The sequence below is a fragment of the Homalodisca vitripennis genome, chromosome 1 (genome assembly GCF_021130785.1).
Source record: "Homalodisca vitripennis isolate AUS2020 chromosome 1, UT_GWSS_2.1, whole genome shotgun sequence".
NCBI lineage: Eukaryota > Metazoa > Arthropoda > Insecta > Hemiptera > Cicadellidae > Homalodisca > Homalodisca vitripennis.
The window spans coordinates 182,691,547-182,705,413 of NC_060207.1; the positions used below are offsets into that span (position 1 = coordinate 182,691,547).

Here is a 13,867-nt window from a genome sequence, read left to right on the forward strand (position 1 = left end):
AAAACACACACACACACACACTCACACCCTGATATTCGCAACGAACAGCAAAGACACCGAACACAGACAACAAATTTAGCAGTAAACTCGAAGTAGTCACTCTAGTAGCACTTGAGGACTGCGCAGAGAAGCGGTTGCCGCAGTGCGATGTGGCAACAGTGCCTGTTGCCTATGGCAACCGCGTCAGACGCTCCTCGCTCCGATTGGTCAGGTAGCCAACCAGGCAGTTCTTCCTCTCACTCCAACGTCAGAACGCTCCAGCACGCCGATACGGAAGTTGTATCTATTTGACTATAGTTGATTACTCACACCTTCCATATTTAAGAGCTCAGTCTGACAGAATTACATCTCTGAGTTGTTTTGGAAAATTTAATCTTCTACTGGTCGGGTTTTGATGGCCAATTGGAGGATTGTAACGATATAGTGGTGAATAGTAGCCTAGTTTTTTTTAATAAATACAGTTAAATTGAAGACTGACCACTTAGACAAAGAATTTAAACTTAATTCATAATCTCAATAATTTACTCACTTCTAAAAGCTGATCTACATCTTCTATATCTCCTGGAATGTCTGAGAGTGCATTGAATATTTGTGCTGAGTTTTCTAGATCTTTCAATGTTGGTTCTGAAAAAAATTGTAATTAATTAATTTATTACATAACAAATGTTTGATTATACACTATAAACCATTACCACAATCTATATTAAATAGTTTTCATTATCATAATATTTTATTTCATACATCTTTAAGTGGTGAACACCTTTCCAAAACCTTTTTTGGTTTAACTCAAGGTTATCATATAGATGATCTATACAGGCAGTAATCTAATTTTAAATATAATAATACTCTCAATTGGTGAACCGAGAACACACTGAACAGGTAGTTTCCAACATTAGGTCTGTTAATCTACATGTTATGAGTTTCCACACAGACAGAACAACCCATTTTGTAAATTATACCCTATGTGAAATAGTCAAAATATAATCAAACTTCCTCTTACGTTATAAGATAAATTAAAGAAAAATAGATTAAAGCGAAATTAAAAATATTGAAACCTAATCTAATAATGAGTGGATTTTGTATTTACGTATGAATGATTATAATCATTAAGGACCTGTCAGAGATATCTCACCGAGGTGCCAGATTTATACTCCATTAAAGATTTGTGAGGATTGCAGAGAATAGATTTTTGTAAGGAAATGTAGTAATACAATGGATATTAGGGGTATCTCACAATGCACATAAGTGTATTTAGTCATATAACAATCAGAGCCCACTAGCTTCCAGGTCTGGTGGGAGTTGAATGGTGAAGTGAGATGAAGATCACTCACAATGATTAATCACACCATCACACTCTGATCCATTCAGGTCAGGGGTTTTTGATAGCAGAAGTTTACAGCCCTCATGAAGTGAGACAGGAACTAAAGGATAGTGATGATTTCTCTTTAGATCAAAAGAAAGGAACTGTAAAACAGAAATAGAAATTCCATTAATTGATATTAACATTATACAGGGTGATTCTGACACAAGTGAGCATTTTTTCAGGGTTGATTGAACATGTGAATACAAAAAATTATTTGTCCAATACACATGGGGTTGCAAATGTTTCATTTCCGGGAAAATTTGGAATTTGTGAAACGCTTCCTTGTATGGAAAACTTTAGAAATAACATATAAAATAACCACGTAATGTAAACAAGAATGTAAAACAAATTATTATTACAACAAATGTCAAGATTCCTCCCGTTTGTGTCAATGCAAAGCTGAGCTCTTTGTTACATTGACTGTCTTACATTTTGTCAGAGTTGGGGATATTCTCTTACTTCTGCTGCTTAATACTATATTTTTTAATTAATATTTTTTACATACTTTTTTTAATTAAGTGGTTTTTTTGTCTGTTATTAACAAGAAAAACACATTTAGCTTTGCGATTTTCTGACTGAACCTCAAAGGGAACACTTGCGTACAAGGAAGCGTTTAACAATTTTTCAATTTGCTTGGGAATGAAACATTCAAGGCTCTATGCGTATTGGACAAAATATGTTTGTATTCACACTCTCTATCAACTGTGAAAAAATGCACACTGTTATTGGAATCACCCGGTATTACAGGGAATTTACATAAAATCTTTGTACTTTTCTTATTTTCAACCAATTTTTAGATACAGCTTAATTTGATGGGGTGATTGCAGTAGAATACAGGATATTTTAAAACTTCAAAAAAGAACAATCAGAACCATCACAAAACCACCTTTAGACCATTGCAAGTTACTTTTCATTCAAACAGGAATTTTAACAATCATCAATCTCTATATACATAATTTAATTGTTAAATTCTTCAACAGTATGATCTTTAGCTCTTTAGTTAACACATTAACTCGCTACACCATTACAATACCTAATATTAAGTAAAACACAACAATAAAATTTCACAGGCACTATAAAACTTTAAATAGCATTTTAAAACATACAGTAATACCATTAAAAGTTTACAACCATATTATACATATCATCACACTGTATCCTGCTAAAAACTTCAGAAAAATATTTTACAACTGGTTTTTGTGTGCTCCATTTTATTCAGTTAAGGAATTCTTTGACTTGAAGGATAATGAATTTTAATTGTATAACAACACTTACCAAAACTAACATTTTCAACCTAGCTCTGATATTCTATGAAATCAAGTTCCTAATATTTATTAATCTGTCTGCAGTCTTCAGATTGCAATGTTGTTTGGATTTACATTTTAATATTATTATTTAGCTATTGTTTTCTATAGTGTACTATTTTTTAATTGCCTTTTGTTAATGCTATTAATTTATATATCATGTTTAGTTGTTATTGGTAATTTCGTTATTTGTATTTATTTACATATTTTTTTTACTGTGCGGCCAAATTTTTTTTATTATTTTGAGATTATGAGATTTTAAGTATTGTAAAATAGTGGTTTATTGGATGTGTCTTTGCTGCATTGTTTGGGGTAAGAACATATAAGTCAATACACAATTATAGTATAATCCTTAAGTAGGAATATATAATTGTTATTTTGACACCATTTATGTATTTTTATGTACTAACATGAATAAAAGATATTTAAATTTAATTCAATTCAATTACTTATTAATTGTTAATTGTAATTATGCAGTTTATTCTTGTTAGTTTTTATTGTGGTATATTTCTTGTTGTTTGTTGATTATTTTACAAGCAAATATTAGTTACTATCTAATTGAATAGTTAGGCATCTATTGCTTTAATTTACAATTACTATTTCCTTATCGCAGAAAACAATATATACAGTGCACCCATCAGCAGTTGCTGGAAACCGAGGATATTTTATTTAATCTAAATTTGATAAGTTATTTGCATGTATCCTGTACTTCCAAGTTGTTGCATGAACCTTTGATAAATTGTAAGTTATTCAACTTGCCACTTGAGCTGCAACTTGACATTGTCATTATCTGTAAAAATTATAGGACAATAAAAATTATTTTATTCATTTCATTATGACATTATTGAAAAAGAAATTTTGGATTGTATTACAAAATAAAGGTGTAGTTTGCTGTTTACAATATGTAAATGTTATAATATATTACCTTTGTTGTGTTCAAGGTTAAATATTATTATGTTTGGAAGTTTTACAGTGTGAATCAATTTATTTTATTGTATTTATTTTATTTTATATTATGATGTTATAAATCTTCTAAGTACTGTAGTGAATAAAACCAATTTAATTCAATACATTATTTATTGCGAGAGAACACGCTATAATGAGCCCAACATCCTTTTCGATCTCAGATGTTTTATAATATTATCAGTTATGTATGATAAACTAACCACATCTGTGGTAATTATTGACTTTAAATACTACTTACACAGGAAAGAGATCCTTGAACAATTAGAGATTAAATGCATAATCATTTGTGTTATATTACTAACATTCATTAAAAAAAGGAATTCTCAATATTTGTTGTAGTTTAAAATAATACTATTAACAGCTTTTAAACTATTTTCATACCTGTAGACATCTTCAAAACTACTAATAAAACACAGGCATTTTATATATTGTAGCATCATAAATGGAAATAGTGGTGAAAATGTTATAAATAGGAAAGGAATGGAATAGTAAGAATGTCATTTGTAAGCCATTAAATAACCTATCTCCTACACACAAGGTAGATAAATAGGCTACCTACCCACCAGAACTCATTTCCCATGTCATGGAGTTTATAGTAAAACAACACACTGGAAACTTATCAATGTACTTATAGTACTACTAGGCTATATGTTCCACTAATACTACTTGTATAATGGAGGCATCTCAATAGTCATCTCATGATCACCGGCCATCTCATGACAGTCAGTCTAATTACTGAAAGCACTCCATAACAGAACAACTCTATAAAAGCATTTACACAGACTTCACAGGAAAACCTCTCTCATAAAAAAGATGAAACCTGAAACGTTGACATACCTTTGATTTTTAACATCCCCAACGTTATCTGGAATAAGACCAATGACCCATCAAAGAAAAACAGATCCCATATTCGGAGAAGCACCTTCATGTGGACTACGGATGCAAAAAGTGTGAGGAACCAGTGCAGTGTGATTAGGCTCAGCTCTATGTCATGCTGCTTCAGCGTCAGATCCACGTCCGGCAGGTACGAGCAGATCAGAGTTCTCAATACGCGCTGGTCAGCTTGAATACCTGCACATAGATGAGTGTTAACTGGGCAGACCGTTGTGGTGCAAATATACCAACTACAAGAGTGAAAATAAAAGAATTCCATTTGAAAGAGCCTGCTGTCAATTACATTGACCTTTTTCTTATTATTTTTGTTTTTACGTATTCAATCCCTTCCTGTGTGAATTAAATCACACATTGTGGCTGGGTTTTAGTTTCCTAACTATAATTTATTACTTAGATAAAGTATTATATAAATTATGTTGGATGTATATTATATTTACATATTATCACTTTTACAATATCAAAAACATAGAGCAAGCCATTTTGCTAACCAAATTACTAATATTTACACATAGTGATAGGTTAAATGTCAGGAAGGCTTCTTACCTCTAACATCGCCTGGTGAAATAAGATATCCTTCACCTTTTACATAGTTTGAAAGTTTACATATAGAACTACCTGTTACACTATCTATAGCACTGTTTTGTTATGCTTTACTGACAATATTCTTTCTAAATATTTCAGATTATATAACTGATAAGAGAGTCAGAATCAGAATAATTTTGAATTGTCATTTTCATTACAGAATGGACATGGTCAGTTATAAAACAAACTTGTCAGAATTTAAACTAAACATTGAAATGTACCTCAGAGTTCTAAAATTCATTTAGAGAGTAAAAGGCTTGAGTGGTGAGCTGTTTGGAAATTTTTATTTTAAAGATTTTTATCCCTCCATTCTTTAAGAATTCTGTTAAAGAGCTTGATTTGCAAGTATTTATAACTTTTACTGTACTTAGTTAATCTAATTGTAGTCAGAACTAAGTCGTTGGCACATCTTGTATAATAATTTTGTATATCAATAAAATTTGTAAAATCTTCTTAATTCTCTCGTACATAAACTACATGTTGGAAAATCAAAATGCACGGATGAGTCATTATACAGGGTGATTCAAAAAGAATACCACAACTTCATAAATTTATAACTCTGCAGAGAATAAAAGGAAAGCTAAGCACTATATGTCGGCGAATTGAGGAAGCTCTAAAGTTTAATTTAGTTACTCATTTGTTCACATGAGGCGCTTTTGACAAGCGCGTGAGCGTCAGTTGATGCTAAGATGGCGACTGCTAAACAGAAAGCTTTTTGTGTTATTGAGTACGGCAGAAGTGAATTGACGACAGTTGTTCAGCGTGCATTTCGAACGAATTATGGTGTTCAACCTCCTGATAGGTGGTGTATCAAACGTTGGTATAAACAGTTTCTAGAGAATGGGTGTTTGTGCAAAGGGAAAAGTTCTGGACGGCTGCGCACGAGTGATGAAAATGTAGCACGCATACGGCAGGCATTTGTTCGCAGCCCAGGTAAATCAACTCGAAGAGTTAGAGCAGACAGCTGCAACTTCCACATACAACTGTATAGAGATTCCTACGAAAAAGTTACTAATGAAACAGAATAGAATACAGAATACAGAAAGCTTTATTCATAAACGTCAAGTTTAGAACAGGTGTCAAATACAAAATAATATAAAATGAAAATCAATACAATGTAATGGAAATCAATTGCCTTTAGTTCCTTGTAAGTTTTTAACAGTTGTTGCGACAATTTGCATGTTCAAGGAATTCACTGATTGTGTAAATTGATTTCTTCACAAGCCAGGAATACAGTCCTTTTTTTAGATTTTTTTTTTCAATTGTCTTGAGCTCGATAGGTAGAGCATTATATAGTCTAGCTCCAGCATATGAGGGTTTCTTTGCGAACAGAGCGGTCCTGTGAGCAGGTAAGTTGTAGTCAAGTCCATGTCTTGTGGTTCGACCATGACGATTGTTTTTTGGCAAGTTTAACTTAGCAGCAAGCATGATGACTTCAAGTATGTAAAGAGATGTGATGGTCAGTAAATCTAGGTATTTGTATGCATCTCTGCAGCTGTCCCGTGGTGCAATGTCAGCCATTATTCTTACTGCCCGTTTCTGAAGAACCATGACTCGTTGAAGGTTGTTGTTTGAGGATGCTCCCCATAGTACAATTCCATATCGGGCCCTGCTCTCAAATATTGCATGATAAGCTGTTCGGGTGGCTTCAGGGGTACTTACAGATTTTATTCTTCTTAGGGCAAACACTGTTGTGCTCAGCTGATGACACAAAGAATCAATATGAAAGCTCCAGGAGAGAGAGTTATCTAACGTCAGTCCAAGATGTTTTGTGTAGCAAGAAATTTCAAAGTCATGTGGGATTGTAATTTTGTCCTTGTTTTTTCCAAATATGATGTGTTGAGTTTTTGATTCATTGAAAACTAGGTCGTTTTCTAAGCAATATTGATGGGCCATGCTAACGGAAATGAAGGTGTCAATTTCAAGAAGCTCTGTCGATTTGTGAGAGGTGGTCAGAACAGTGTCATCTGCATACATGACTGGGTAGCAGTATGTGTCAATATAATTTGGTAAGTCACTGGTAAACAAGATAAACAAAACAGGGCCCAGCACCGAACCTTGAGGAACACCCCGAGTCATGGTTAGTGGTGGGGACGTTGCTGTTTTGGTTATTCCATTAGTTGTGTGCTGTATTGTCACTATTTGTTTCCGGTCACTTAAGTAGCTCTTAAACCATTGTAGTGCCGTCACCTTAATGCCAAAAGAACTTATTTTAGCCAAGACCAAATGATGATCCAAACAGTCAAACGCTTTACTTAAGTCAAGAAAAGTAGTGGTGACATTGTTTCCTTCTTCAATGTTATTGATTATGTGCTCTATTAAATCAATAAGGGCAGTGTTGGTGGATCTTCCAGCTAGAAAACCATGTTGTCTTTCTGTAAGAAGATTGTTGGTTAGTAAATGGTTTAGGAGCCTTTTCAGTACAATTTTTTCTAATACTTTTGAAAATGTTGACACAAGGGATATAGGCCTGAAGTTCTGTAGCTCATGTTTGCTACCTTTTTTATGTAAAGGGTAGACTTTAGATAATTTCATTTTTGAAGGGAAGATTCCCTGAGTCAAAGACTTGTTTATTAAATTACTCAGCGGATGGCAAAGTTCGTAACTGCATGTTTTAACCATCCTTGATGAAACTTCATCTGCTCCTGCAGAAGAGGAAGATTTTAAAGACTGAATAATTTTGAGCACCTCATCCGGGTTTGTCAACTGAAAAGTAGTTAATAAACAGTCGGTTTTGTCAGATATGTTTAAATTAGTGGGTCTGTTTGGAGGGTTGTTATTTTTTAGTGTTTCTTCAGCAATCGATGTAAAGTATTCATTAAAAAGTCTTACTATTTGGTCAATATTGCTTATAATGCCATCCCCCATGTTTAGCTCCCATGTACTGGTCTCTGACTGTTTTTTGGATGCCCGTTCACTGTTGATCACGTCCCAGATGGCTTTGATTTTATTGCTATTTGTATTTATATGATCTTCATTCGCCATCCTCCTAAGGTCTCTTAGTTTTAAGTCATAGGCCTTTTTCTTTTGGATGAAATCTAGTTTATCTTCTGGCTTGTTACTTTTAACATATTTTTCTTGTGCCATCATAAATAGTTTTCTTACTTCTTCAGCTTCATGGTAAGATATATTTTTAAATTTCAGACATTTAGGCTTGCACCTTGATGTTTTTAAGGGACATGTTATATCAAGAGCTGACGTAAAGGTGCCGATCAATTCTGAATAACTTTCCTCAGCTTGAGGTTCCTGGTAAAGCCTTTCCCAGGTTTGTAGTGCAAGTAATTCTTTTAGACTTGAGAGGTTCTTTGCATTTAGATGTCTCCTTGTCGATGTTGTTAGTTTTTTGGGTAGAGTTAGAATATTTAATTTGGTGAGTTGTCCTGTGTGGTCAGAGAGGCCCGAGCAGAGTATGTCAACTTTAAGGCTGTTATGGTCAAGATTGGTGCAGACCACGTCAATGGATGAACTAGAACTGCTGGAGATTCTCGTTGGTGGGAGTTTCAGTCTCGTTATCTCGTACGAAGCAAGGAAGTCATCAAGAGCCAACTTTTCTCTTCTTGAACTGTCTAACCTGTCTATGTTGAGATCACCGACTAGGCAAATACCACTATTATCATGAGGTATCCTGTTAAGAACGGTAGTCAGAGTGGCAAAGGTATGGTTTACAGATGCACTGGGTGGACGATATACCCCAAGAATGTAAATGTGCTTCTTGTTTGTTGTGCTTACTTTGATCCCTGACATTTCACAAATTAGCTCTTCACTAAGATTTTCTATGCCAAGACTCTTAACTTCGGTCTCAAAACTGTTGTGTTTATAAATAGCAACACCTCCTTTGAGGTGAGCTTCTCTGCTGAAAGCTGATACAAGAATGTAGTTAATTAGACAAACCTCCTTAATGGTGTTATTATTTAAACCATGTTCTGTAAGTACTAATATGTCAGGGTTTGTAGTGGTGAGGAAATGGTTGAGTCTGTCCAGTTTGTTAGAAAGTCTGTCAATGTTCTGATGCAGAATTTTAATATTCTTTGCTGTGACATTTTGGTGATTTAATTTTTGATTTTCATTTTGCATGGACTTTTGTGGCTTATCTCTAAAAAAGTTACATCAGTAGGATCTGAAAGTTTAGTTTTTTCCTCATGTTCTGCTTCCTGCAAAGTCAGGTCTTCCATGGACTTTATAGATCTTGGAAAGGTGTCTTCTATAGGTGTTTTATATTCTTCAATATGATTTGAGAAGAAGTCTTCTATGCTCTCATTTTTCTTCCTTATTTTGGCTGTTATGGGAGGGCCGTTAGTGAGTTGAAGGGGAAATCTAGTGCCACATTCAACCATTTGCATATCACCTGCAGATATGTTTGTATGAATCATATCCTGAGTACTAGCTTTGTACTTTGCAGCTTTGAGAGACACACTGAACACGTTCTTTTTTTGCACAGGGTTACTTATCTGGTCGTTATTTGTGGTTTCGGTCATGAGATCTCTACTAACTGAGGAATATGGATTTTTCTGTCTTTGCAATGTGGATTTGATTTTATTATTCACTGAAATATTTAAACAGTTATTAAAGTTAGAGTTCATAAAGTTGTCAAGAAAGGAGTTAGTGTAAAGTTTAAATTTGTTTATTTGCTCAGTAAACTTTAGCTGCTTTTTTTCCGCATCTTCCTCCAGCTTAGACAACATGACTTTGTTATCCCTTAACTCCTGGTCTCTTTCATTCCCTAAAGTAATTAAATGAGCAATTTTTGTTTTTAGAATAAGAATTTCATTGTCTGCTTGTTTTGTGGTGGTAATTAATTCTGCTTCTAAATATTTTATTTTACTCACTGACTTGGTTTGTAATTCCTGCAATTCTTTAAATCTAGCATCGCTGATTTTCTTTTCTTCCTCTGCCTGTGCCAATAACTCTTCTTTGATATTTTGTTCCTTGATGAGGTTTCTGCTAAGGTAGTCATTCTTTTCAGAAAGGTCCCGAGTGTAGTCCGTTAGTGCTGCTACTCTATCTTCCAATTCTTCTAGTTGCTTTTCCATGTCTTGCTGTATTGAAGATTTACTATTTTTGGTTTCCCTGAGTAGGAATGTAAGTTTATCGTTTTGCAGTTTGAGGCTATTAATTTCATTCTTCAGGACATTGTTCTCACTAAGTAGTGCGTTGCCGGCTTCCGCTGCTAAAGTCAGAGAAGTTTCAAGGTCAAGATCATCAGATAGCTCATATTCTCTGATTTTATCTTGTACATTGTTTATGACTGAGGTGTCATCAGTTTCTTCAGGAGCAACTTCTTGAGAAAAATTATGTGGAATAGTTAAATGAGCATCTGTGATTGAGCCTATGGCTGCCTCAGCTTCTTGTAGCGCTTTATTAAATATCTTGTTTTTAAAATTGTCTGTCTTGGGTAATCCATACACATATTTATGTGTAACATACAGGAATAGGTCATTAGATTTTAAATTGGCAGTTTTGTTATCACCAAAAAAAAGAATGGTATATTTTAAAGATTTTTCTTTGTCTTGAGCAGACATATCTATTATTTTACCAGGCCAATGTGGGTGATATTTAAGTTTGGCAAAAACAATATCTCCAATGGAGAAAGAGACGCTAGAGTTTGCCATTTTTAGATAGTGCTGTTAGTGATCAATATAGGGGTTTATCACTGTAATATACTGTTTTTTTTATACTAAGTTTGCCAGTCTCTTAGTGGTCAATATAGGGGTTTGTCACTGTAAAATACTGTTTTTTTATACTAAGTTTGCCAGTCTCTTAGTGGTCATATACGTGTTTGTTACTGTGATATACTGTTTTTTTTTATACTAAGTTTGGCAGTCTCTTAGTGGTCAATATAGGGCTAACTTCCCTTGTCAATGCAGTTGGTCAATATTATATGAGCTTGATTAGGTGACAATCAAGCTCATATAGTCAGTCAGTCAGTTGCTACTGTCAGCTATTGTGACGGTAGGTCAGGTTGCTGTGACAGCAGGTGTCAGGTTGCTCACACTTGCACACTACAGCTGTCTGTCTGTAAGCCTGCCACCTCCACTGTTAATGAGTGGAGGAAATGATGTGTTGGAGCTTATGTGGTGTGAGTTGGCTCTGACGTCACTTTTCTTGAGTTATTTTTATAAAATGAAGTTTGTTATGGCATGTTTTTTGCTTTAGATGCCTTAAAACAGTTTTACTTACTATATTTTTAGCTTGAGATCTTTTAAAATTCTTGGATATATATTTATTTAACTGAGCTTAATATTGAATGTGCAAGATTCTTGAGTGGTTGTGAATGTTATGAAAATGTTAATATATTGTCTTCTTTGGTGAGTAAATCTTGCTTAATTAGTTCATAATTAACTTACAGATTGATGTTGTTGAGAGGTTTTATAGGAATTTGTTGTTTTACCTACTAAAACTTCAATTAAATGGGGAGCACTTTCACTAGAGAAGTTGTATGTCCGCCATCTTTGAATTCAAACCTTATAGTCTGAAATTGGTTCAAGCCCTTTCTGAGCTGATAAGATCAAAAGAATCAAAAGCAGATGAATCTTTCGTTTCGAAGACTGTGTTTAGTGATAAAGCTACTTTCCACATTAATGGGAAAGACAACTGGCACAATGCCCGTATATGGGGCACTGATAATCCGCGGGAAAAATTGAGCATGAACGTGATTCGCGTAATGTGAACGTTTTCTGTGCAATTTCAGCCAATCAAGTTTTAGGTCCCTTTTTCTTCGAAGGTGCTAAAGTAACTGGATTACAGTATCTGGAGATGTTGGAGGATTGGCTGTTCCCTCAGCTCGAACAAGAAGCACAACAATTCATATTTCAGCAGGATAGAGTAACAACACATTAGCACTTATTTGTCTGTGACTACCTGAACGTCAACTAACCGAGGCGATGGATCCATAGATTACAATAAGACCAATAGATAGGACATCGGGTGCTCGCAGGTGAAGCCACTGCGGAGCGGCTAATACTCAACAAAATGGCGGCGGGGGCGTGAGTCACCCTACTGAGGAGCGTCGCCTTGCTCCCCCGCTCTTCACTTCGCCCTTGTCGAGCTTACTGTAGTCACCTGCTATACACTCCGCTTACTGACGTGTGTGCTTCCGGCGTGTTGCTAAACATCTTGTTGTATACTCTTGTTTAACTTGTTTATGTTGTGGATGGTGTTGTCTTCACAAACACACAATGCCTATGTCATGTGTTGCTTTTGGATGCTTCAATAAAGGAAAACTAGAGGGGATAACTTATCACAGGTAAGCTCAAAACCTTATACGCAGTTGTTATAATTACCATGTTAAAATTTTAAACAATAACCAAACCATAGGATTTGCCACAACGTATGTATCGTTGATGACGTGACCTTAAATTAATAATCATTTGACAATTCTAAATAAATTATTGCCTCAGAATCATCAGGCTTCCCAAGTAATGTAATTTGTTTTGGCATAGATTATAATAATTGTAATCTATGGTTACCAGAATATAAATATTTTGTTGTAAGTAACTGTTACGTTTTTGTAACTACTTTTGGTTAATTAGCAAAACCATTTTATTTTGGTATACTTGTAACATCATACTGTATTTCAAAATAGCGACAAAGATATACAGCGAAAAATGTTCGTAAACGCATAATGTTATTGCATGATGCGTACTTAGATTACAGCAAGCCCAATAAGTTAATCTTATTATAATCTATGGATGCTTACTGTCATTTTTCGCAATGTGTTTCGCTATTGAATTTTATCTTTCAAGCTATGTTTTGTTTTTTACAATTTAATACCATTTACTGTGTTTTCAGTTTCCCAAAAGGCGCAGAACAACGGCAACGATGGATCAACGCAGTTAGAAGAAAGGATTGGGAGCCGAATCGTCACAGTAGACTCTGCTCTTCACACTTCCGGGAGGCGGATATCGACTGAACATCTCTCTGCAGAGTCCGGATACGAGAAGGAGCGTACCAGCGATTTTTCCAACTTTCTCTGAGGTAAAAGACCGTAAACCACTTAAAAGAAAAGAAGAGCCAGAAATGTGTTCAACGAGCTCTTTTGTATCACCAACAAAAAAATTTAAAATTGCTCTTGAAAAATGCAAGTCAGATGTCTCGACTTACAAAAAGAAGGTAAAGGTTCTGCAGCAAAATAGAAGACGATTGAAAAAAAGGGTAGCAAATTTAGAATCCATACTAGAATCTCTTAAGGAAAAATTAAATTTTCAACCAGAAGATTGTTCCTTCTTAGGATCAATTTCTCAGAATTCGGACTGTTTGATAAAGCGAGCGGCGGAAAAAACAGTTAACCCTAAAATGAAAAAGCTTTATGATGAAAGGCTCAAAGCATTTGCTATCACACTCAATTTCTTGTCTCCGAAGGCATACACATACGTACGAAAAACCTTTAACACTGCGTTACCCCATCCTCGGACGTTACGTCGTTGGTACTCAAGTGTCAACGCGGAACCAGGATTTTGTGTCGAGGTTTTACGAGCTTTAAAAGAACATAGCAGCAACGTTTCAAGAAAACCAATATGTTCTTTGATGCTAGACTGCATGTCTATAAGGCAAAAGCTTGAATGGGATGGGCATAGGTTCCACGGCACCGTGAACGTAGGAAGCACCAATATTGTCGATGACACTGCCCCAATTGCAACTGAGGCACTTGTTATTTACTTGGTTGCCATTAATTCTGCCTGGAAAGTTCCTTTAGGACACTTTTTTGTTGCGTCCACAAAGGGAGATCAACTGAGTACCTTGGTGAAGCAAAGTTTGGAAC

At 34.9% G+C, this 13,867-nt stretch overlaps 2 protein-coding genes across 4 annotated transcripts in view; one reads left to right on the forward strand and one right to left on the reverse strand.

Annotated features, from left to right (window-relative positions):
• LOC124352860 (small G protein signaling modulator 3 homolog) overlaps positions 1 to 13,867 on the reverse strand; it is a 74,401-nt gene that overhangs the window by 22,363 nt on the left and 38,171 nt on the right. For all 3 annotated transcript variants that reach the window (XM_046802572.1, XM_046802571.1, XM_046802573.1), the window contains exons 7-8: positions 4,471 to 4,704; positions 530 to 624 (exon numbers count right to left, since the gene is read on the reverse strand). In XM_046802572.1, the coding sequence (XP_046658528.1) occupies positions 530 to 624; positions 4,471 to 4,704 (329 nt within the window). The remainder of the gene's footprint in view (positions 1 to 529; positions 625 to 4,470; positions 4,705 to 13,867) is intronic.
• LOC124352863 (THAP domain-containing protein 2-like) lies at positions 12,115 to 13,033 on the forward strand. The gene is made up of 2 exons (XM_046802576.1): positions 12,115 to 12,352; positions 12,898 to 13,033. Exons 1-2 carry the CDS (start codon positions 12,285 to 12,287, stop codon positions 13,016 to 13,018), a joined length of 189 nt encoding a protein of 62 aa, XP_046658532.1. The 5' UTR covers positions 12,115 to 12,284; the 3' UTR covers positions 13,019 to 13,033.

Bases quoted from the DNA above. Each gene is read 5' to 3' on its own strand.
- LOC124352863 (XM_046802576.1), top strand. From the start codon at position 12,285: ATGCCTATGTCATGTGTTGCTTTTGGATGCTTCAATAAAGGAAAACTA. The intron at 12,353-12,897 runs GTAAGCTCAAAA...CTGTGTTTTCAG, and splicing joins GAGGGGATAACTTATCACAG to TTTCCCAAAAGGCGCAGAAC.